This window comes from Pieris napi, chromosome 2 (genome assembly GCF_905475465.1).
Source record: "Pieris napi chromosome 2, ilPieNapi1.2, whole genome shotgun sequence".
Taxonomy (NCBI): domain Eukaryota; kingdom Metazoa; phylum Arthropoda; class Insecta; order Lepidoptera; family Pieridae; genus Pieris; species Pieris napi.
In genome coordinates, this window is record NC_062235.1 from 8030197 (window position 1) to 8053317 (window position 23121).

The following is a 23121-nucleotide window of genomic DNA, read 5'->3' on the forward strand; positions in this document are numbered from 1 at the left end:
TTTCGTGTTGGTTCGAATCATCAATTGATTAAAATAATCATTTTTGATATGAGCCATCACTACTCTGTGTCTATAAATGAAATCAACAACTGCAATCTGCATCTTGCTTTCACAAATCACAAAAAATATACGTAATTGTAGGGAACCTTAAGTTGGCGGGGGGAAATTAATTTTTTGCACTTTTTTTTGGCTCTATCAACTGTTCGTTAACTGTTCTTCATTGTTCTATCAAAAAAAAAATTGTTCGTTCTTATTTATTTTTTTAATTATAAAAAAATTGGCACGAACTATAGATATTTTGATTTTTTTTTTCTAATAGTTTAGAACTATTCAATAACTGTTCGTTCAAAATAAACAACTGTTCGGCTTTCATTATCCTGTAATTTAATAATAATTAACTTTTTTTTATAAATCTTAATTAAATGTTATTGCGCATGCGCAGTATCAATGCGCATAGTTCTCATAAATTATGCGCGGCCTATTTGAATTCGATTCAAAGAGACAGCACAACAATAACAGCAACAACAACAAAATGAACAATACAAAGAAACAATAGTGAAATATCTAGCAATATTATATTTTACAATGATATATTATATAATTAATAATCTAGAAGTCTGTGGTTCGTATCAGTGTGACAGACGTTAAGTAAAGTTTTCTATGCTGTTAAGAGAAGTGTGAACTGTGAAGTGTCAAAGAGTTGTCAGTTAAAATCTGACTATTCCTCAGTTCTCACCTCTCGTAAAGTATAATGGCGGACAATTTGTAAAGTAATGCAAACGTAACGATTTACGGCATGCGTTTTAATAATATATCACAAAGAACAGATATTAATCTTTTATTAAAGTTATCAAAAAACACATGACCGAATAAAAAGTTGCTACGCTACAGTTTTAACATGGCTCGCGAGTTTGATCATCTCTTCAAATTGCTCATTATCGGTGACAGTGGTGAGTGGGCGAGGCCTATGCCAGTGATACGAGTTTGTAAATACTTTCCGAGGAAGTAACTGGAATAATTATTGTCCTTTATTTTAGGTGTGGGTAAGAGCTGCCTCCTCCTGCGATTCGCTGACAATACGTTCTCTGGCAGTTACATTACAACTATCGGTGTTGACTTTAAAATAAGAACTTTAGAAATTAATGGTGAACGTGTGAAATTACAAATTTGGGATACAGCCGGCCAAGAACGATTCAGGACGATAACAAGCACATACTACAGAGGGACTCATGGTGTCATTGTCGTTTATGATGTTACTAATGGAGAGTCCTTTGCAAATGTAAAGAGATGGCTTCATGAGATCGAACAAAATTGCGATGTTGTTAATAAAGTTCTTGGTAAGAATTTATTCATTTAGTTTCTACATCTCTCAATATATGTGATAATATTTATTTCTAAATTTATTTAAATGGTATGTGAAGCATTATTCAATTAGTGATCTACTTAACAAGCATCTATTTATTTCTAAAAACCTAGAAGGGCTATTAACTTGTAAGCTTTGTAGCATTGCTGGTGTCCAAATAATATTGTATGTATAAATAATTAAATTTGTGTTATTATATAATTAACACATATATAATGTTTTTACAGTTGGCAACAAGAATGATTGTCCGTCAAGGAAAGTTGTAGTTACAGAAGATGCTCAAAGGTTTGCAAATCAAATGAATATACCTTTATTTGAGACTAGTGCAAAGGAAAATATAAATGTGGAAGAAATGTTTTTGACAATCACAAAAATGGTATGTTTTATTTATTGTACACTTCTTAAACTAATATACTGCAGAACAATCAGAAAACTGAATAGTATGAAAATACTATTCTGGTTCTATTGTGCCAAATTAACTATTCCATAGCACTGTTAAGTTGCAAATATAATATTTAATATGTCTTGTTCTGTACAAGCAACAATGCTCTATGCTAATGATATTTAAACATGATGTATGCTTGTGGTATTTAAAGACATTATACTCTATTTACCCTTAGTATATTTTAACCTAATTACTGATAGTAATTATTTGCATATATTAATTATTGTCCGACTGATTTGTGTCATAAGGGTTCAATGAATTAGAAAATAAAAACCTGTTAATATGATTAAAGAAATGTATAATTTATATTAAGAGCTAACTTGACTTTTTAGTCAGTCCGCTCTTTGTGATTATTTTTCAGTTTAACTTAATATCTTTAAATGATGGTGATAAATATTGGCTTTTAGGTGAATAGACACAACTACCATGTAGGATTCAACATTGATATTATGTGTGAAAGTGTTTATTTTAAAATGGGATAGCCATTTTTTTTTAAATGTCCTATCAATATATAAATAATTTCAGGTTCTCAGATCAAAATTGGAAATGAAAGAGAGGCAAAATGTATCACCAAATGATGTAGTAAATATTAGAAAGAACCATAACAAAGGTAGAAAGAAATGTTGTCAGTAACAGAAGTTGACATTTAGCCAGGGATGTCGCTATATTATGCTCAAAATGAGATGTTGCACAACCCTACCAAGACAGGTACCTTGGCCATGTAGTTTTAATACAAATGACGCCTTAAAGGTTTTATTTTCAATGATACCCCCTACACCTATACAGTATTGTATTAATGCTAACATATTCTTGTTATAAGACAATAGAATTGTTTAGTCTAAAAAATCATTTCAATCTTTTATTGGAAATGGTCTATGGTTTTATACAACTTTTGATTATAATCTAGTAAGTACATAAAGAACATATCTAGAGATAGGTTATTTTTCCAAAACAGCCACAAAAATGTTCCAGGTTACTCCAAAAATTTGATATAATTTTTAAACATGTTTTGTAGGGGGCATAAGTGTATTATTCCTTTTATATTGTGTCGATCTCTGAATGAAGTTATTCCAGCCAAACATGCTTTATTATCCTGTATCTCTTACACAATAATTGTAGTGCTGGGTTGCACACTCATGGATTAGGGCATGTCATGGAATCTTTGACTCCAAATATTACATTAAGATAAGGAAGGTTTAGTTAGTATATGAATGTATTCCCATTTTCAAAATTGTATGATGGAGTGTCATGTGAAAATTGTATAAATGTATACTTACCATTAATTAATTTTAAAATTACTTTAATATTATTCCAATTTGTATTCAGGCTATTAGCGTCATCACATAGAGAGAATTAGACCAATAGTAGTATTTAAAAAAAGGTTCTGTTAAAGTATTATATTAAAACAAGTAATGTAAGTTTTGTTTTGAACACCCGTTTTACCAGGGACCTAACATAGTAATCTCTAACAAAATCACAAGTTCATACTCTGAATCCAGTGTAATAGTATGAGATCATATTTATATTTTTTTATTTACAATTGGCAAAGTATAGAATTTAATGATTACATGGACTGTCAAACAATTTCCATCATTATTATTTTAGTATATTTGTTGTATTATCATTTGGAATGAATTACTGCTTAGTTTAAAATTTTAATTTAGGTGTAAAAATGTAACTCATTGTACCAATTATTTAGGTTATCATTTGCCAAAATCTTGAACTATTTTACTGGTTTTATGTCTTTATTATTTGCCTTTTTCATTCTGTACAAATGTACTGTGGGCTAATGTTTGGCATATATGTAAATGCATTTTATTATTTAATTAAATACTCTTTTGTATGTGCTTGTTTTTATTACAAATATATTTACAAAACGGAAACAATGGGACCGGTCTAAACATTTTGAATAGCACTTATTTTAATTTTATAATGGTACTCATATTTATAAGAATTATTGTTGATACCAGCATCATAAAGTGTAAATAGATGATATATTTTGCCCATAATAATCTTATGTGTTTTTATTCTCTTCTACCATATAATTTATTGTGTTATATTTTTAATACTAATTTTCCCTTGGCAAAAATTCATATGGCCTAGTATTACCTCAACATTTACCAGTTATTATAAATATAATTTGACATGATATAATTTCTCTACCAAGACTTAAACAAAAAAATTAAATATTATATTATCCTAAACCAACTCAAAAATGAATATAAATTAAAAATATAAACATAAAAAATAATTGGAGCAATATCAGCCAGTGGCTAAGCGCGGGATTTTTAACTATGAATTAATTATTAATGAACCCTACTTTTTTATGTAAAATGTGTACTATACTCTGATTTTTAATTCCGTAGAATTCTGACATTTCATAAATTGTGCTACTAAAAAGTTCTCCACCAAAAGAGGGACAAATTTGACCTATTTTATGGCAATAAAATAAAATGCTACGTATTGCTTATGTTTTACCTAAAAAAAGGTAAATCCTAATAATTATTTACTTGCTTGTGTATAAATTTAAAATGGCACGTGATACCTAAACTAAGCCACCGCCACCGTTTTATGCCACAAAAGAGCACAGAAGACTCCCTCTACGACCTTATTGGCTAAAGAACGAAAGGTTCAACTTAAATATGCTGGAGAAGAGGTAAATAGAAATACATCGAAAGAATGCGTTCAGGGATCTATAGGTGGCCCTATACTCTGGAACCTACTTTTGGATCCATTGCTGCAAGAAATGGAAAAAAAGGGGTACTATTGTCAAGCCTTTGCAGACGACGTGATCATAGTGTTTGTCGGAGAATCAGCATTTGAAATAGAACGACATGCAAATGCTGCTCTTGCGTATGTAATAGATTGGGGTACCAAAAATAAACTCAGATTTGCTCCACAAAAAACACAAGCTATGATAAAATTTGACAAACCACATTTGAATATGGGCGGAGTATCCGTGAAGCTTTCTGATGAAATAAAAATACTTGGTTTGACTCTCGATGCTAAATTGACCTTTAATAAACATATCTCCAATATATGCAGGAAAGCAACAAATAGCGAGAATTGGCTGGAATTACATCGAGATGTAATTCATATTATCTATACAGCACTCATCGAGCCCATAATTCTATACGCGGCAGCAGTCGTACCTATATAGTAACTCCTGATGTGCACTCGAAAGTGTTGCGGGTGGTCGCTCTTTCAATCCCCTTGTAGTTGAAATCCGTAAGAACATAAATAAAGCGCGTTTCATCAACAAAAAATTGTTTTTTTGACTTAAAGCGCATACGTGAGTGGAGGGGAATGAAAGAGCAGACCAACTGGCAGTGGAAGCTGTGCATCTAGAAGACAGAGTGCTGTCTGTCCATGTAACGATACAGCTGAAGAGACGGTATTACATGTTCTGACCGACTGTCCAATGTATGGACAGGTATAACACTGAGCAAGCTATGGGCATAAAAGTAACAGACGAATTTAAAGAAAATAATGTTAATTAAACATTAGGTTAAGAGGCATCTTTTGGGATTTGCTGTTAAGGTCATACAAAAAGTTGTTAAAAGAAATAGGTAGTAGTGTTTAATCATATGGGTTACCAATAACATTTACGTAAGCTATTTAATACCGACGACGACTTCATAGTCGGGGAATCTAGAAAACATTTATAATAAAAAAAAATATCACGAATTAACTTTAATTACTTTATTTTATCCTTTAGCTGGCATCACTGCCTACTAATTCCAGGTTTAGTAAACCTTTAAAAAAAAATGTTATCTATACTTGTGCGTTTTTTACTGTTTGTGATGACAAGAGACGTAATTATCAGTCGCCGTAAAACCACTTTTAATGTTGAGCACCGCACTTAATAAAATGGATACATTCACTAACAAACAAAATGTTTGTATAGAGTCAGATGTTGACTCGTAATACGTATTGAAATTGAAAAATGTGCCCGGCCAAAAAGGTTTGTAACCTCTGAAATGTCAAAAAAATGATGGCTGTCAGAATTCTACGGAATTAAAAATCAGAGTCTAGCAAGTCCATAGATTATTTCATAACGACAAAGCCCCCTATTAATAAGGACAGATGTATAACACACTGAAGTTGCACCCCACATTATGTAAGTTTTATACTTGGAATTGAAAATTTTCAAATGAACAGACACGCAAATCTAATCCTTTATTATATTTACAGTATATTTCTGAACACAGACTGGAAGATTACAATTCTGTCACATTCACAAAGAGATTTTAAATCTGTAGCAAAAAATAATGAGTTGATGACAATGACATTTATTTTAATTTTTGTAGTCACTAGTCAGTGCCCTTTGGCGTTAGATGTCAAAAACTCGGAAAACAGTGTGACCAGATTTAGTAGATTTCTACTTTTTTGGTAGATTTTGAGGTATTGTAAACAGAATTTAGTATGTAAAAATTATTTGGTATATTTTAGTAGAATTCACGCTTTTCAGTTGTTCTAGTACATTTTTTGGCATATCGAATAAAAGCGAGGTATTCCTCTTTCATCGATTGGATTATAACTATTGAATGTTTATTTTTTTCGTTAACATTCGTGCCGTGAGCATAGAGTGTGATGTGGGAATTCCTTTATTGAGAATTTATATAATCGAGTTTAAAATGAAACATAAATATACACAAGGATATCGCAATGAATAGGAGGAAGATCCCTTATTCAAAGTTGGTTATGTAAATCTACAAAATTTTACGTTATTTTTCAGTTTTTTATTTAAAGTGATCAGGCCCTTATACATAAAATTGAAACAGACATACAAAACATGATGAGTTCCATTTTGAGCTGCTTTATGAAGATAAATTATATAAAAACTACTCCGCTTCAGTCAATAGATCTGACAGAAGTATGTTCAAGTTAATGGACTCAAAAATGCTTTATGACAATTTTACCCAACATAAAGACGAAAAATCTATACTTTAAGTATCATTTTATACATTTTTGTTTAATTATATTTTTATTAAGAATTTAATTTAAAAAAAACTTGGTTTCTTTTAAATTAAATTCTTATTTTTACTATTCTATCGTTTTATCAAGAAAACATTCATGTTTTACGTTGTAACACAACAGCAAAAAAATATAATAGAATTTCTCGTTCCTTTCGGTAGAATTCAGTAGTTTTTAACCTCCCCAAGCAGTAGATTCGTCAATTAAAATCTGGTCACACTGTCGGAAAATCACATTTAGATTTAACACAAGATTCTGCTTTGCGGGGTTCAAAGAAAACAGAAAAAGCCAAAATGTCTATGTGGGCGACTATTAACCGTGCAGTTTTTAAGAGAACTTCAACATTTGCTTTAGTAGTAATGGGTGGTACGTTCTTCTTTGAAAGGACTTTTGAAATCGCCTCAGTTTCTATATTTGAAAGCATCAATAAGGGAGTAAGTCAATTGTTATGTAATTTAAACAATAGTTCTGATAATGTATCTATTTGTTCTAAGTAGGCTTTAGAGTTTAGATTATCTTCTAAAACGTTAAAAGCATCACTGGTTTTAGGAAGATTGTCAGCCAACATATTTCCTTATAGAATTTTCTTTATTTCCATACATTTACTTGAGATAACTTCTTTGTTCATGAATCTGGGTTTGAATCCTTTGAAGTAGTAATTGTTTTGAATTGCAGGCAGGCTAATGATCTGCCAAGTAATTATCAATGAACCCTGGCTTAATCAGAGTGCCAAAACCACTACTGCAATGTTTCTTATTAAGGCATAATTAACTTCTTTCCTAGAGATTACTAGGATAGTAACCATATATAGATTGCTTTACTACTAGTTACTTAAATAAAAATGTATAGCCCATAATCCAATTCTAGTCTGTATTAAGGTTAACTACATCCCATTAAATAGATGTTTATTTTTTCAGAAATTATGGAAAGACATCAAGCACAAATATGAGGAATAATTAAAATAAACGCAATACAGTCATGTAATAATTTATTAGATATTTGAATAAAGGAATCTTATTTCGAAATATTTTTTTTATTTAAAGAAGCTTATGACTAGATCCAAGACTGGTTTCAGAGTCACATGGTACAGATGTTCACTATTTGTCCCTGATAACCTTCATAATTGCATTATTCTAATATACATATAATCTGCGTAAGTGTCAGTGCTGTCAACCACCCTTATGCCTCTGCATACAGTACATGTCCTAGTGACTAGAGGAGCTGCACAAACACTATCAGCATAGTACAAAGCAACAATTATTAAAGCACTCTGCATTTTTGTGTGTGTGTACTTGGTGGTAATGAGCACGGAATCAAAAATGGGTAACCTTTCACACTGACAAGCTAGACTGACCTGACAGTGCCTATGATCACTGTGACTCTAAACCAGACTAGTATTTTATCTATTTTGATATAATCATTCGATTTTATCAATAAATGAATATTTTTTATATTTATAACATCTCTTATTCTTGTCTTAATAATATTTATTTGACTAATAATCTCCAAGTGTTCAATAAATATATATAATATTATAATATATATAATATAATAATATGTATAATATATCTAAATTTTGAAATACATTTTCAGTCCAAAAACATTTAAATTACTTTATGAATGACTAGTCTGCGGCTTTAATTACAGTGGATCTGAATTGCTGTTACCTTAACTTAATTATAAACAATTATTTGTTACATATTGAATCTGAGATTTTTTTAGAAATTCAAACTAAACATTGTTTTATTTGAAAACAATTTTTAAGAGTAACTTATGCCTCCATCTATTAACAAAAATTAAAACAACAACTCATACAACTACAAAAGTATGACAAAAGTGCTTTCAATATTTTCAATAAATATTTAAATAATAGATGTTCATAAGTATCATTAAAAATCTCCATTCGCACTAAGGACCATTTGTTTTGCATCTTACAACTTAAAGCCATGTTTATAGATCCTTTTATTTCAAGCTTATGATTCTCCTTTATCTGTTAAGACCTGGAATGTTAAAGAACAGTCTTAGAAAAATAATGACGGACGTCAATGCAGATTTCGAAATTTAATCCGTAACACCTCGACGTCGTTTCACAACCGAGCGGTTTTTAAGGCAGTTTATGCAGCGACTACGGCGATGAATAGTGCGCGCCATATTTCCATTTAAATACGAAGGAAATTTTAATCAAAATTACATTTTATTAAAATTTAAATTGGTCCCAACAAATGATTTTTAAATATTCACTTGTTGCGGCTTCACCTGCGTTATCTCTACCTAAATATAGTTTACGACCGGTCTCATACATTAAAAATATAAATGAATTCAGTATCAGAGTTCGACTAAAAACACGGTGACTTTTGTATAGAGATGTCCTTAGGAGCTTGGTTACCACATATCAGGTCTCGGGTGTTATTCTAGAAGAACTATCTTTCCAATTGAAAGATTTACTACTCTCACTTTACAAATAATTGCTCAATTATAATATTGGTAATGAACCTGTTTGTCCGATATCTGATATAGTCCTCGTCAGCCAATGTGTCACCAGATGAAGATGATGGCAGAGATCTTGGGTGCAAAGGCAGGGGTGTGTCATGGCGGGGTTCTTCCGCGAGGGCACAAATTATATCAACTAGTAACGGCTGGGCTAGAGTCCTTATTGAGTCTTGGTGGGCGACCTGCGATAGATGTTTAAATAATTTAGTGATATGACATAAATATATTTAACCAACCCCAAAAGGGCAGGTTATTAGTTCATATCAGATTAAATAATATTTGCGTATCCATGTAGTTGTGTGTTCCAACCCGTATATTCCAACTTAGAGTACAGTTAAAGTTCAAAATCGGTTTAGAAAACTTTGAGTTGTGGTATATATTCCTCGATCTTGGACAAGTACTTAGAAGATATACAAGGCTTTGGCAGAGGAGAATTGGACTAAAATTGGAGTAAAAGATACATTTAAGAATAGTACGGTTTTCGTGGCTTATTTCTATTAATAATAAAATACCAGTTCAAAGTGATGCACGATCATCTTCAGGGCATACTCCTTGATGTCAGCTGCTCGCATTCGATCAGCAGCCTGGAGTATGGCTACAACATTATCTGGAGATACGTTGCTTTGGAGATTGTGTTTGCAGAACACTTGTAGCCGATTGTTTGTAAAACCTTTTATTGAAAAAAAAAATTTAAATATAATTTGGAAAATAGATTAAGATCATGTCATCAAAAATTTCATTGAATAATTATATATTAATAGAAAATTTTTGACAATAGTCTATATGATGGCTTAAGGAAAAAAAAAATTATTCGCTACTTTACAAGTTTACAAAATAAAGCGTGAAATTGACTACATTTGTGACTATTGTCCATCTACCCTCATTACACAAGCTAGCTTTGTCGCTGTCAACTCTTTACTTTATTACTTTATATAGTAAATTCAACAACAGGCCCCAATTATTAATATTTAAAAAATTAAGGAAATATTACCATAGTAAATCGGAGCTTGGAAGAGATATAGCGAGTCTTCAGTAGGCATGTTTGTGTCACCATAGTACATGTACCGTAGAAGAGAATCAAATGCTTCTTCCGAAGGAATTGTATCGCAGATTTGGATCTACAATAATATACTTGTTAACTATAGAAATATGTACACTACAGTATTAGCTTAGTGGTTTAGGCGGACGGACTCCCAAAATTGAGCTTCGAATCAAGGCTGATAAAAAAACAGATTTTACCACTTGCTTGTACGGTGAAGTTGGTCTTTGTAAAGTTACCGTATGTCTTAAGACTCTCAAACCGACGACGTACACTCTAGAACAAGGCCTTCTTGTCTTGTAATAATAAAAACAATTAAATCTACAGACGTAACTTGATGAATTTGTCATAATTATTAAATTGACGAATATATACAGAAATACAGAAGGCAGACCGTCGCACTATGTAGGGTTTTTTTTTTTAGTACATAATAAATTTTTAAAGTAATAAAATAAATAAAATATAATTCTAAACAAACAATTGTATGCGCTATTGTACAGCTACGTAGCTGTTCTTTTCACCTACACGTTAGAAAAAAGTTTACCATATAATTATTTTAAAACATTTTAATACATTGTATTTGCGAACTTACATTGACGATATTATCCTGCGGCGAGAAAGATCTGAACATAGCTTCAAAATACGCAGCTCTGGCCGCAAGTATGGAGCGATGGGCGGGCCTCGATGCAAAGCCCACTCGTAGACGTACGTCGGCGAGTTCCGCACCGCCAGAAGTCACGAACACGCACATGTCTTGTTCTAGATTTGTACCTGTTACACAAAAAGTGTTTGTTGTAACACATATTCTAATAAAAAGAAGATTTAATGATAACTATGGTACGATGTATTGAATGTCATTACCATTGGTACAGACTATGGACGATTTTTCGCTGCCGGGCGTTTTTAGGTACAGTACTAACACGGATTATAATAAAGTTTTTTAAATAGTAAATAAATAAATGGATATAACTCTTACCAATAATCTCTTCCTCGGCGTCATGTTGAGCAGCGGCGGGCTGCTTGGGCGGTGGCTGCTGCCTTCGCCTAATCACCTCCACCATTAATTGCTGTTCCATCTGCTCAAACTCCGCAGACATCACGATCGGTGTGAAATTGTAATCTTTTACAACGAACCTAATTATCATGACAAAAAAGAGGTGGTGAGTGTTTTTCAACCAAATAAACCCTTATATCGTAATTCACACCTGCGTTGCGCCTGGACTCTTAATTACACCTTTGATACAAAGATTCATGGTTTCATATTGTAAAATTTTACATTATTATAGTGTAATGTAATGGTACATATATTTAGAATATACATCATGATCAGTACCAAGTTATTATTTTATTGCAATAAAAAATGAAAGAAAATCAGTATTGACTCTGAAATTATGCGTCAAATGACGTCACACGATCCATCGTGCCAATGCGGTAGTAATTCGCCGAGTATGGATACTTTACGGGTGAACTGGTTGATACATAAAATATTCAGCTGACCTCTACAATAGCCGCTTTAAATAAATAGTAATATTATACTCACCTCAAGCAGTACTCCTTAATACAGGCTAGATTCGCTTGATGCGCTGCATGTAGCGCTTGAAGCACGTTGCCATAGCACAGATTAGCTCGGAGGTATCTTGCGCAGAGGCCTCGTAGACGTGGGATTTTGAGACGCAACGCAAGTCTAAGCACTTCCATAACTAGTAGCATTGTTGCTGGCGAAGCGGGGTCTTCGTCTATATGAAAAAAAATTGTTTCAAAAAATTAAAAGATATTCGTACCCCCCGTACCGTATTTATAAAAACTGAATCTGTGTTAAGCTAGGAAACCACAGCTTGGCCACCGTAAAGACGGCCGTTATTAACGGCCGCTAGTTAACGGCACCGCTTTTCTAGGAAACCTAAGCTTTAGCACGTATTCATTCTCAATTTTCGACGACGTAACGTTGGAAACGTGTGATCGTTATATTAACACTTTTCCTCTAAATTAGTCAAATGTTCAACAAAATACCCACATAATTCATTTTACTATACTAAACACGTGTTGAATCGTTATCGGTTCAAGAAACCGTAACAGTGAAAAACTGGACCGGTCATTTACCGACAACCTTTGGCATTAAATCACGGACACGAATTGCTTTTTGGAATGTAAAAACGCTCATCAACGACAGTCGACTAGCACAAGTAGAAGCAGAAATGCTTAGATATAAAATGCAAATACAGTCAAAACCGTTTACGACGACATCGTTTGGGAGTGTTCAAGTATTACGTAACGAATTTTGGGAGGGGGTGGGGGTCCTTTTGTAAAACGTTACGATGCGAGGCGCGGATTGAATTACGCGTTATTGTTTACACCCACATAATAGTAACTAAAGTAACTAGGTGGTCACGAAACGTTTTACTACACTTGGGTACAGTACTGTACTTGGGTACTGAAAAACGTTACGGCGAGTTACATGGGGGGGGGGTGTCAATAATCGCCAGAAATTGCGTTACGTAATACTTGAACGCTCCATTTAGAATAACATACCCGTTATATTGTATAAAATCAAAGGTCCCGGCTGAATTCTATTGCATTCGGTACTTAATATCAACGTCATCGGCTGTTACGACTATTGGTTTTTAGGACTAAATATAAGTAGTAGACTGTACTTTGTTTAATGATTTTGGTGAACTGAGAACGTCCAAAGGTCCTCTTCTATACTCCGACAAAGAAAATGTGGATGACGAGTCAAGTCATGGTCAAACACCTGGTTCTTATCAGTCACAGTATTTGTTATCTATTATGGTTTTTAACCAACTATAAAAACTTAAATATGTAATTTTTTACAGTTTTTCAAGTTGTAATAAGGCAATTTATAGTAATTGTTTTTTAAATTAATAACCATTTTAATAAACACACAAAAAAGATGAGTAGGTGAGTTAAAAATAGCCCGTATTTACCTTTCTCAGTAGGATCAATCTTGTCCGTATAAATATAGTTGAGGATCATTCGGAACGCTTCAGGTGTTGCTTCTGGCAGTCGGACCACGAGCTGGGGTTGTGACTTGTATGAGAACTGCTCGGTTGGTTCCTCTTCACCTGCTTCTATACGTCTTAAAAGTTCTTCACGAGATTCCCTGGCAATTAGTGCATACTAAAATAATTTAAGTAAAATATTAGTAAGTGCATAACTTTAGCTTTTGAGCCTGCAGGGTAATTATATACATATTTATTTGACTTTGTTACCAAAAATTTCAAAAGAGCCAAAAAATATTTTATTTTTTAATAAATTTTGTTGAGGATCCATATTTTTTTACACGGCCGAACATTTGGAATATTTAGATTTTTTCCAATGTGAGTTATTTAATTACGCTCTCAATCATATACTGTTTACTGTGTATGGTAGCCTATTGGTGATTTTATTTAAAGTATTTGTTATCCTCTCTCATTGTTCTTTTACTAATTGTTTCCTTATTACGACTGATAATTATGCCTCTTTCTGTTAAGTTCGAGTTTAGACTCAAGAATATATCGAGGTATGTACTAACTATTTATTGTTATGTACTATCGGCCACAGAACCGTATATTCATAGAGAAAGGCTATATAGCCTAGCCTATTATATATATAACTATTCGCAACGACCAATTAATGTGGATTGACCGTGGGAACACATTATTGTTGCAAAACATCGTACTATACTTCGTATGTTAAGATTATTTTAGTTGAATACTGAATCAAATAAATACGCTTATACTAATAAACATATATGAATGTTAATTCGAAAAAACAAATAAAAAATTGTTAAAATTTCAAATCGTTAGTAAAAAAGCATAAAAAATTACCAACTTAATCTTAGTGCGTAGATATTGCGAGCGCGCAGCTAGCATCGCCTGATGCGCGAACACGGGTGTCTCTTCAGCGCCTACTAGCAGAGTGACGTCACAAAACTGCTGCGACTTAAGAATACGGCCGAAATCATCGTGTAAGGTGCATCGAGGGTAGTTTGATAACTGAAATATTTTTTCTTATAAAATAAATACAACATAACAGTAATCTAAATTTGAATAAAAAGTATGTTCTCGAGGCCGCAAGGGTCGCGTTCCCGTCAGGGGAGAGTGAGACCCGAGCCATTCCGACTATGTCATGGCAGCTCTCTTCTTGAGACCGACCAAGAGTGTATTCCATGACTATATTATATTCCGATGGGACGGACGGACGACATGGTTAAGCCAACTTCCTGATTTTGGGTTTTATATAAAACAGTATTTTTTTTTAAATATGCAAAAGTAATTTCGCCTTTCAGAGTTATAAAAGTGTAATCTATTATAGGTATGTTAACTAAAGCTGGCGGCTTCAACACATTTACACTTTGTGCTTGTGTAGTGTCTGTGAATAAGCGCGAGACGTGATGTCAAACTGAAATACAATCATAAATACATCATGAATAGACTGTCCGTCGTGTATGAGTGGACTAAAATGTATAGCATGGCAAAAAAATCATATTTTGAAACATACTGTATGTGAAATTGCATTAGTGTGAGTACTGTGAACCCGCCAGCTTTCGATAACCGACCTATACTGCGGAATTCTTGTACATAGCACGCAACTAAGCGGTAATCTATTAAATAACTTAATCGTTAATATCCTTCTTATTGTATCACTTGAAAACGATTTACCTGGAAGCGATAGAGGTCGCCACTCCGCACGTTATTGTCCACAGTGCCACCAAAGACGTACATCGCGTCGCCTACAACCGCGCCTGCGTGGAATAGACGACCAGACGGTACTTGTGAGTCTGTCGCCACTTGTAAAACTGACCTAGACATACATAAATTGATACATATGTATAAATATGCTCAGGAACTTCTGAACCCAAACAAAAATTCAATAACAAGTGGAATTATTCCTGAGTATTACAGACATATCGATTAACACGAGAACGAGTATGCGAGATGTAAATATACAAAAATGTCGAGTCATGCTTATATTTAAGATTCGTACATAAGTTAATTTAGAGATTTCATATAAGGAATAATTTAAAGCTTTCCAAGTATTATTCAAAATTTACCACATCTGAGTATCCAAATCATAGCAATGCAAATCTGATGGCAGGGTACTATCAGCGGCACCACCGAACACGTAAAGGTGTCTTGCGTGGTGTACCATCACATGTCCGTAGCGACGCGCCGGCGCAGGTCCCGCACTACGTAGGAGATGTTCGGTGCACACACGGCTCCATCTGAACAAAATCTTTATGGTAAATGGTAAACAATGTCGGCTCCGTCACGACGGCTTATGTCTGTAGAGACTTTACATGTACGCGAAAGATTTTACCGTCCACAAATATTTACAAATCACTATTACATAACTCAAATACAATGGAACGGATATCTGACACGACCATACAATCACGAAAGCAGGTGCAAGACCGACAGCATTACATGCTTATCCGGGGGTTTTCAAACACAGCCGACTTCCTAACTTTCGAAACCAAAGACTTACTGATTCGCAGTAAAACATAGCTACTATACCAATGGCAGTATTGAAAGGGGATACAGAACAAGAAGTGTTCTCGGTTGCAATAGGAAACTTAATTGTGGAAGGAGAATACATAATTGGATGGAGTTTCGTGCAGGTTGTGCTTTTAAAAGCGCGCTCCTGTGCTGCTACAAAATGTATGGAATTCGGGCACACAAGGGCATCTTGCTCATGCAACCATAGCAGTATGTGCTATCGGCGCGCACAAGCGGGAAACAAATCTGCTAGTTGGGTGCAAGACATTGCAACCCTGCTGTAGATGTTTACAATTTAATGAGAGGGATGCCAGTCACGGGGTCCAAGAGACCCCAAGTTTCCCCAATAGTGGCGTGATGGGTATGAAGGGTTTAGTGGATATAGCTATTATAGCGAGTGCCGCACTCTGTGCAGAAGTGCATTCCCCTCGGTAAAGAAAGCCGTAAAAATTATTTTGATATTAAAATTGAGAATACAAGAAAACACTGTGACAGTGCGTTGGTGATGAGATTATAGAGGAAATTTTGTTTAATATTTAGAGTCGAAGTTGAAAGCTAAGTATTAATTCCGTATGTTAAAAACTTTTTGGATTTAGTCATGTCTTGATTCTGAGACTTATCATAGATTTTAATTAATAAAGCTACACTAAGTCTTACTGTATTCATAACGCCTTAGATAATTGTTCATACAGATAAGACAGACCATGTCATGGTCAAAACGATCAATGGGCGGTTAAAGGACAATTAAATACTTACGTATGTGTTTCAAAGTCAAATTGGAAAAGGGCATTTGTTATCTTGGCTCCACTCTGCCCACTGAATACAAACATTTTGTTACGAGCGACCGCTACAGGGAAATTACAACAAGTCGGCGGACATTCTCCTTTTTGCTCGATTTTTTCCCATTGATGGTTTTCCCCCTGAAATTAGTTCAATAATTATTTTACCTTCACTACCTTCAACTGTAACAGTTGTTTTTAAACTCATCAGACTCAACCCGTTGTCTGAATAAGCACCAGAATAGTAGACCAAATAAAGTTTTTTTTACCAGCAAACTCAGTATTTTGTTATATTACGTAGTAGTAAACTATTCAAGGGAAACGGTAGGAGAACACCAGTCATGGCGACTGCCATGCTTTTTTGGTGGTTATGCCAATGTGTGGTTATGTGGTGTTAAATTGTAGCTTATGTGAAACATTGGTACTTTCAACACAGCGCCATCTGTTAGAATTGTTGTCAAATAATTTGCAATAAAATAATATTGCGGGTATAAATTAAGATATCTCTTAAGTTAGATCAAACTGCACACGGTGTGGAAATTTGATTGAAATCTGTTAAGTAGTTTAGGAGTCCATAGCGGAAAAACAACGTGCCGCGTTATTTATATATATATTATTATTTATAAATCTGAGTTAATTATTACTATTTACCACTAAATTGCAAGTCCACATATCGTTAAGGCGAGCGTTGCCATCATATCCCGCAAATATCCAGAGTTTATCGTCATATACAGCTGCACCATGGGCTGAGCGCGGTACTGGTTCTCTGAGAAAAGGGATTTGATAATTATTTTATGTTTGCTATTTTCTATCTTGAATTTCAAAATGTATAAGATTTTGAAACAATAGTAAATGAGATGAAATATTTAAAAAAAAACGTGTGGCACTCGGGGACTGCCGCGGTAAAGCTATTGCATAATTATTATTTATTTATGCAGTATTTTTTTTTCTTTGATATTAATTCAAGTTCTTTCTTTGATAAATTAATTCAATCATCACTCTACCAGACTCAGACTAACTCGCCTATATAGTCTGTCTCACTCTAACACCGATCACGTCAGAGAGATGTGAATACGCAATTCTTTCTGTCCCGCTCTAACGCGTAAGGTTTTTTTCGTTACGGAATTTCTGCATTCGGTCTCCACGCTCGAGGCCCGCGATAGAAGCTATGCAATAGCTTAAAATGTCAAAAACGAATGAGGACGAACAGTAAAGAGACGACGAGAGAATAACACAAAAAGTATTGTATTGTATTTATTTTCTGTCTCTTTGTCCATATGTGCATACTATGTCCAAAACTACTGTATACTTTTCCATTGCAATTGTCTCCAATAGATTAAGCCTAGCTCAGGTATTTAGTATTCATATTTAGACTATTGAACAATTTTTTCTATTATTAACATTTCAAGATGTTATAAACATAAAAACCAAGAAATACAATATTCATCTTGGCTCAGAACAACATTTAGGATTTATTGCATGGAAATCTGATGTAAAGAAAGAAAATTATTACAGTTTTAAAATAAAACTTATAGTTATAGAATTGTTGGTTAGTTGAAATTGCATAGAATATCTTACTTCATATTGTTTTACATAGTATGGACATTTGATATACATACATTGCTTTATTAAACTGTTGTTTGTATTTGTGATTTTATTATAGAATATGTAGGTAGTCACCACTCTTCATCATTAAATAAGATAGTTGGTAGTTTGTGGGTTACTTTTCAGTTTTATAGTATTGATTGCTCCAAAGTTATTAAACATAATAACTATACAAAAATAATTAAACAAATAGCTATACTTTTTAACTCAAATTAGAATGAGTTTAATTTTTGGATTTACTTCAATAAATATAGCTTTTGTATATTTTTGTGTCCTCATTTATATTGGGTTTTTCATGTTTACTTACTGTCCAGTAAATTTCCATTGCACCCATTGTGCATTTGGGAATTTATATTCAAATAGATCATTTTTGTTTGTGAGATTGGAGTTTGCTAGGATATCTCCAGTGTAGCCTCCAAAAACAAACATGGATGATCTATGTACCTGTAATGACAAAGATTCTTAAGAATAAATTGTATTTGATTTTTTACCTTTGATCACTGCTTTGGAGAAAGTAATTACCACTGCAGAATGATGATATCTTGGTGCCGGTGGAGTGCCCATACATCCAGTTTTAGTCCAAGATTTCTCCCTTATGTCAAACCTAATTAGATCATTAAGCATAGACTTTCCATTATCACCTCCAAATACATATATTGCATCTTTATATGCAACTGCTGTATGCTTACTTCGTCTAAAAGAATTGTCTGTATATTACATCTGTATAGAAATTATTTATTTAAAAAAAAATATTTTCAATCTGTACACAATTTTTCACAAGAAATACATACATTTCAAAACTAATATATATCATATATAATGGTAAGTTGCCTTTTACCTAGCTCCAACAAATTCATAGCATTCAGACATTCTTTTCCATTTGTGTATAGTTTCAAAAGGACCAAACTCCATTCTCAAACTTATATCTAGCTCATTAGGGTTGCGAAGTTGTTCTGTTATCATTTTGGCTATATTGTGCATCCTGGCAGACTTATCTGTAAATATACATAAAGAAAATACATATAATTATACAACTGTTGAAATAAATATTGTGAATTATCTGAATATCGCACCCAGAGCAATAAAATTACTGTATTAAGAACGAAAATAAACTGGAAAATAGGTCGGTGCTAGGCGAATTCAAATGTTTATAGTAGATGCAAAATAGGTCAGCGCGAATGAACATATTTATTTAGGATATCACATACTGTAATATTAATTTTCTAACATACCTGAGGCTTTGAAGGAGGAATGTTGGGAAGACAGGATGATAGAATGTATGAACCTTTTTAAGAAAAATATAATTCTCTTTTTCAGAGAATATTCCTGGATTTAGTCGCTCCCTTGACAAGCTGTTAAGGATAATCGAGATTTTGGAATCAAATATTTGATTCGGGAATTATTACTTTTCAATGTTATTTGTTACCAGTTATTCATTTAATTGAACTTAATTGAAGCCTGATGGTTTTTTACATTTACTAATGATTATAAACATTAGAGTATTGTCATTGACTTGGATGATGCTGTCATTAAGATTCACATAAGTTTAACACAACTAAAGTAAATAATATAAAAATAGTATTTTATGAAGGGAGTAAGTAGCATTATTGGGAGCAATAATAAATAAATATATAATTTTTTTGTTACTATTTAATGTAACGGCAAACATTGGGAATGCCACAGGTTATCCTTAATACAAGAGTAAATTATATCTTTAACTCACACAAAATATTATCTGTGCCAACGCATATTAAAAGTTAGACAACGGACGTTTGTCTCAGTTTGTTTCTTATAATTTGCATTTTCCAACAATAGTAATTGTGAGTCGTCTAGTTACTATATTTTTAATTATTTAGCGGGCTATTTTATTTCCATAAATACAATGTCTTTACCGGTAAGTTGTTATCATTATTAATTATATGTTTCAACTTGGGTTAGTTCTAATGTTTTGTTTGCAGACTGAGGAAAGTGTGAGGCGCAATAGTGAGAGCGAGGGTGATGCAGAGTCTCCAGAACACGACCCTCACTTTGAACCAGTTCTATCGTTGCCTCTAGTGGATATTCAGACTAACGAAGAAGATGAAGAAGAGCTAGCAAAAATCCGCGCCAGGCTCTACAGATATGACACCGCCGACCACGAATGGAAGGTTAATATAGCATTCTTTCTATAAGTTTCCTAATTAATTGAAACAAAAAGTCTATCTCAAAATATTTTAATTTATCTACTTAGTGATGTGAATGTGATATATATAATATTACTTGTAGGAACGCGGTACGGGTGACATAAAATTACTTCGCCACAAGTTAAACAATACTGTAAGAGTTGTAATGCGACGAGACAAGACACTAAAAGTTTGTGCAAATCATTTTATAACTCCTGATATAAGAATGAATGTGCACTGTGGTTCTGACAAGGCTTTTAATTGGTCAGTTTTTGCTGACTTTGCTGATGAAACTATGAAACAGGAATTGCTTGCTATAAAGTTTGGCACTGTGCAGAGTAAGTTTTTGTAAATAATAAAATATTGTAATTGTTATTATGATTATAGTACCATTTTGTATCTATTTTATATATAAACACTTATAGATGAAATATTTGTAATGAATAGATGCTGAACTATGGAAAGCAAAGTTTGCCGAAGCCCAAGAAATTGTAAGAACAAAATGTTTCCTGTATACCCAAGATCTATCATCAGATGATGAGAGTAGTATCACTAGAAGTGAAGACACCGATACTCCAGAACCGAAGACTACCGATAAAGCAGATGAGGATTCAAAGAAAGACACTCTAGAAAGTGATGGTGTGGTTTTAAAATTAAAAGAACTGAAAGTGGATAGTGAAAAATCTGACTGAAACATAAGAATTTAGAATGTGGTCTAAGAGATCTTATTGCTGTAGCATGGACAGTCAAAATATAAATTTAAAAAAATGATAAGTAGACTGATATTGCATAAAAAATGCATAATGCAGTTGTTAGTAGTATTTTTTTATATTGCGCTTTATTTTTGCACCTTCTACAGCATATGAGACTGTTGGACACTGCCAATTTAAATAATTTCAGACTACAATATCTTGTTTACTTCGAATTTCCATTATATTTAGTGCTATATTTTTCAGTCATAAAACATGTTTTTTATTGTTAGGTATTATGCATTTTGAAGTAGCATTAAAGTTAGTTTAATATTTTTATATTCACTAGGACTATTCTTATTAAGACTATTGTTGTAACCTACATGCCATCGAAATTTTGTAAGCAATTTAATACAAGCTGATATTATTTACAGTTTTCATGTACTATTCATGGCTTGGTTATTATTTTTTTCACAATCCAAAAATTATAAGATGTCATCAGGACTTTCCTGTTATTTTATAATAAGGCCCATGAAATATAATATTAAAATTATTTGTAAAAATAATACAATTAAATTACGTAAAACAACATAATTCTTTTTTTCCCATCTTTATTCTGCATATATTTAATTTTTTAACATATATAACATACTATTATATCATTAGTCAAATGGGAACATGATAGTGCAAATACACACAATTTGTGAACACAAGACTTGCAAATCTATAATTATCAGTATAATTAAAATAATTATCTTTTACCACTAGTCAGAAAATAAGGAATATAGCACATGCCAGAAATGTCCAAACAATTTCCAATTTAAGGAAGTGATAAGAAACAGTGCCAGTCCTAGAAATTTACTGTAGGAATTAAAAGAAGTCAACTTAATAATAAAGGCCTACAGTTCATCCTTATATTGAATTTCATGAAGTTGGAATGATTGTAGAATGTTCAGTCTTTGTGCCATATCCAGTTTCTTCTCATCAGATAACTTGCCACTCATAACTTTCTTTACCCGATCATTTTCAGTTTTAACAAAATCATCACCTTTGCTAAGAACCTTGTCCATTATAGTTTTGTATATTTTTCCAGTATTTTTACTCTGTAAATGAAAGTGTTAATTACATGAAAGTATGTTTATACAAAAATTCCATATAATACAAAACTATGACACTAAAACAATATAATATTAAACAATTTGGTTAAGGACAATTTGGAGGTCATTTTTAATAAAATATTTGATACCTAATTAGTATTAATTTCTTCTAGAGTATCTATGTATATTCTTAAATTGTAGTAGTAAATATTATCATTAATAAAATGAGTAATTTATATAATAAATATAAAAATAGCATTAAAAAAAATTACCTCAGAGTCCAGCACTTTGAGAGCATCTTCAATTTTCTTTAAAACATCATTTCTCTTGTCCTTTTTTGCCTTCATGAATTCAATAGCAAGCATGTCAAGTTCGCGCACACATCCAGGGAGGCTTAGGTAGATGCCGGTGTTTTGTCGAACAAATCGCCTTAATTGATCAGTGGTGAATCCTTGAGAATCATCAAAAGTAATAGGTTCATTTTGACCTTTAAGAAACAGTTTGACAACTGGAAAAGTTTCCTTTGTTGCCCCGTACTTATTCGCAAGTTGTGAATTTTCTTTTTCGCCATAATCTTTAACACCGACTTCAGCAATGACGAGTTCCTTAACGTCCTTCGCTTCTTTAGCTATCGCAACAAAAGCATCGTGTTTATCGCCATAAGGAAATGCCACATCAAATTTTACAAGGGATGCGGAGAATGTATTTATTATTTTATCAAATGAAATTTCGTCCAATTCGATGGAACCGCTAGATGCAGACACTTTGTAAACAGCTGGAATTGTAATAAATATTGATAGCACTAACAAAATATTTCTGTTGAAACTCATGTTTGACTAGTAAGTCCGGGCAGAAAATTCTTTGGTTAATGCTAATTGTTAATATTTTCAAACTGACCGGTGTATTTATATAAAGCCAAACAATCAACTAATGAAATCGACCGCCAGCGGCTAGCTTTTAAAATATATTCAATACTATTG

The 23121-nt window shown here is 32.9% G+C and overlaps 5 protein-coding genes across 7 annotated transcripts; 3 read left to right on the forward strand and 2 right to left on the reverse strand.

Moving 5' to 3' along the window:
* Nucleotides 1-702: 702 nt before the first annotated feature.
* LOC125062636 (ras-related protein Rab-35) lies at nucleotides 703-3820 on the forward strand. The gene is made up of 4 exons (XM_047668679.1): nucleotides 703-950; nucleotides 1038-1337; nucleotides 1591-1739; nucleotides 2334-3820. Exons 1-4 carry the CDS (start codon nucleotides 899-901, stop codon nucleotides 2439-2441), a joined length of 609 nt encoding a protein of 202 aa, XP_047524635.1. The 5' UTR covers nucleotides 703-898; the 3' UTR covers nucleotides 2442-3820.
* A 2225-nt stretch (nucleotides 3821-6045) lies between these two features.
* On the forward strand, nucleotides 6046-7810 carry LOC125062645 (cytochrome b-c1 complex subunit 9). The gene is made up of 3 exons (XM_047668692.1): nucleotides 6046-6156; nucleotides 7008-7219; nucleotides 7703-7810. Exons 2-3 carry the CDS (start codon nucleotides 7079-7081, stop codon nucleotides 7739-7741), a joined length of 180 nt encoding a protein of 59 aa, XP_047524648.1. The 5' UTR covers nucleotides 6046-6156; nucleotides 7008-7078; the 3' UTR covers nucleotides 7742-7810.
* Nucleotides 7811-8354: 544 nt separating this feature from the next.
* LOC125062587 (leucine-zipper-like transcriptional regulator 1) lies at nucleotides 8355-19725 on the reverse strand. Of its 2 annotated transcripts, none has more exons than XM_047668600.1 (17): nucleotides 19426-19725; nucleotides 19032-19188; nucleotides 18716-18887; nucleotides 18501-18637; nucleotides 17240-17354; nucleotides 16566-16729; nucleotides 15365-15535; nucleotides 14973-15114; nucleotides 14139-14306; nucleotides 13257-13449; nucleotides 11855-12050; nucleotides 11291-11448; nucleotides 10907-11085; nucleotides 10267-10393; nucleotides 9788-9945; nucleotides 9279-9457; nucleotides 8355-8785 (listed from the first exon to the last, which is right to left on the reverse strand). In XM_047668600.1, exons 2-17 carry the CDS (start codon nucleotides 19172-19174, stop codon nucleotides 8779-8781), a joined length of 2409 nt encoding a protein of 802 aa, XP_047524556.1. In that variant the 5' UTR covers nucleotides 19175-19188; nucleotides 19426-19725; the 3' UTR covers nucleotides 8355-8778. The 2 variants fall into 2 exon arrangements, with proteins under 2 accessions (XP_047524556.1, XP_047524565.1); XM_047668609.1 differs by having other exon boundaries at nucleotides 13257-13432; nucleotides 14143-14306; nucleotides 19426-19723.
* A 198-nt stretch (nucleotides 19726-19923) lies between these two features.
* LOC125062619 (ran-specific GTPase-activating protein-like) lies at nucleotides 19924-21113 on the forward strand. 2 transcript variants are annotated; one of them, XM_047668668.1, is made up of 4 exons: nucleotides 19924-20087; nucleotides 20152-20340; nucleotides 20459-20693; nucleotides 20803-21113. In XM_047668668.1, exons 1-4 carry the CDS (start codon nucleotides 20076-20078, stop codon nucleotides 21045-21047), a joined length of 681 nt encoding a protein of 226 aa, XP_047524624.1. In that variant the 5' UTR covers nucleotides 19924-20075; the 3' UTR covers nucleotides 21048-21113. The 2 variants fall into 2 exon arrangements, with proteins under 2 accessions (XP_047524624.1, XP_047524617.1); XM_047668661.1 differs by having other exon boundaries at nucleotides 19934-20087; nucleotides 20132-20340.
* Nucleotides 21114-21620: 507 nt separating this feature from the next.
* LOC125062612 (protein windbeutel) lies at nucleotides 21621-23121 on the reverse strand. Its single transcript, XM_047668650.1, has 2 exons — nucleotides 22414-23121; nucleotides 21621-22147 (listed from the first exon to the last, which is right to left on the reverse strand). The coding sequence occupies exons 1-2, from the start codon at nucleotides 22969-22971 to the stop codon at nucleotides 21944-21946; spliced, it is 762 nt and encodes a 253-aa protein (XP_047524606.1). The 5' UTR covers nucleotides 22972-23121; the 3' UTR covers nucleotides 21621-21943.

What these genes read in the sequence shown, in the direction of transcription:
- LOC125062636 (XM_047668679.1), top strand. Translation starts at nt 899, where the DNA reads ATGGCTCGCGAGTTTGATCATCTCTTCAAATTGCTCATTATCGGTGAC. An exon ending in GCTCATTATCGGTGACAGTG is followed by an intron (nt 951 to 1,037) that starts GTGAGTGGGCGA and finishes CCTTTATTTTAG; the next exon opens with GTGTGGGTAAGAGCTGCCTC. An exon ending in TGTTGTTAATAAAGTTCTTG is followed by an intron (nt 1,338 to 1,590) that starts GTAAGAATTTAT and finishes ATGTTTTTACAG; the next exon opens with TTGGCAACAAGAATGATTGT.
- LOC125062645 (XM_047668692.1), top strand. Translation starts at nt 7,079, where the DNA reads ATGTCTATGTGGGCGACTATTAACCGTGCAGTTTTTAAGAGAACTTCA. An exon ending in TTGAAAGCATCAATAAGGGA is followed by an intron (nt 7,220 to 7,702) that starts GTAAGTCAATTG and finishes TTATTTTTTCAG; the next exon opens with AAATTATGGAAAGACATCAA.
- LOC125062587 (XM_047668600.1), bottom strand. Translation starts at nt 19,174, where the DNA reads ATGCACAATATAGCCAAAATGATAACAGAACAACTTCGCAACCCTAAT. An exon ending in GATATCATCATTCTGCAGTG is followed by an intron (nt 18,638 to 18,715) that starts GTAATTACTTTC and finishes TTGTCATTACAG; the next exon opens with GTACATAGATCATCCATGTT. An exon ending in CGCAGGATAATATCGTCAAT is followed by an intron (nt 10,394 to 10,906) that starts GTAAGTTCGCAA and finishes ATATTATTGTAG; the next exon opens with ATCCAAATCTGCGATACAAT.
- LOC125062619 (XM_047668661.1), top strand. Translation starts at nt 20,137, where the DNA reads ATGTTTTGTTTGCAGACTGAGGAAAGTGTGAGGCGCAATAGTGAGAGC. An exon ending in CCGCCGACCACGAATGGAAG is followed by an intron (nt 20,341 to 20,458) that starts GTTAATATAGCA and finishes TATTACTTGTAG; the next exon opens with GAACGCGGTACGGGTGACAT. An exon ending in AAAGTTTGGCACTGTGCAGA is followed by an intron (nt 20,694 to 20,802) that starts GTAAGTTTTTGT and finishes TGTAATGAATAG; the next exon opens with ATGCTGAACTATGGAAAGCA.
- LOC125062612 (XM_047668650.1), bottom strand. Translation starts at nt 22,971, where the DNA reads ATGAGTTTCAACAGAAATATTTTGTTAGTGCTATCAATATTTATTACA. An exon ending in TCAAAGTGCTGGACTCTGAG is followed by an intron (nt 22,148 to 22,413) that starts GTAATTTTTTTT and finishes TTTCATTTACAG; the next exon opens with AGTAAAAATACTGGAAAAAT.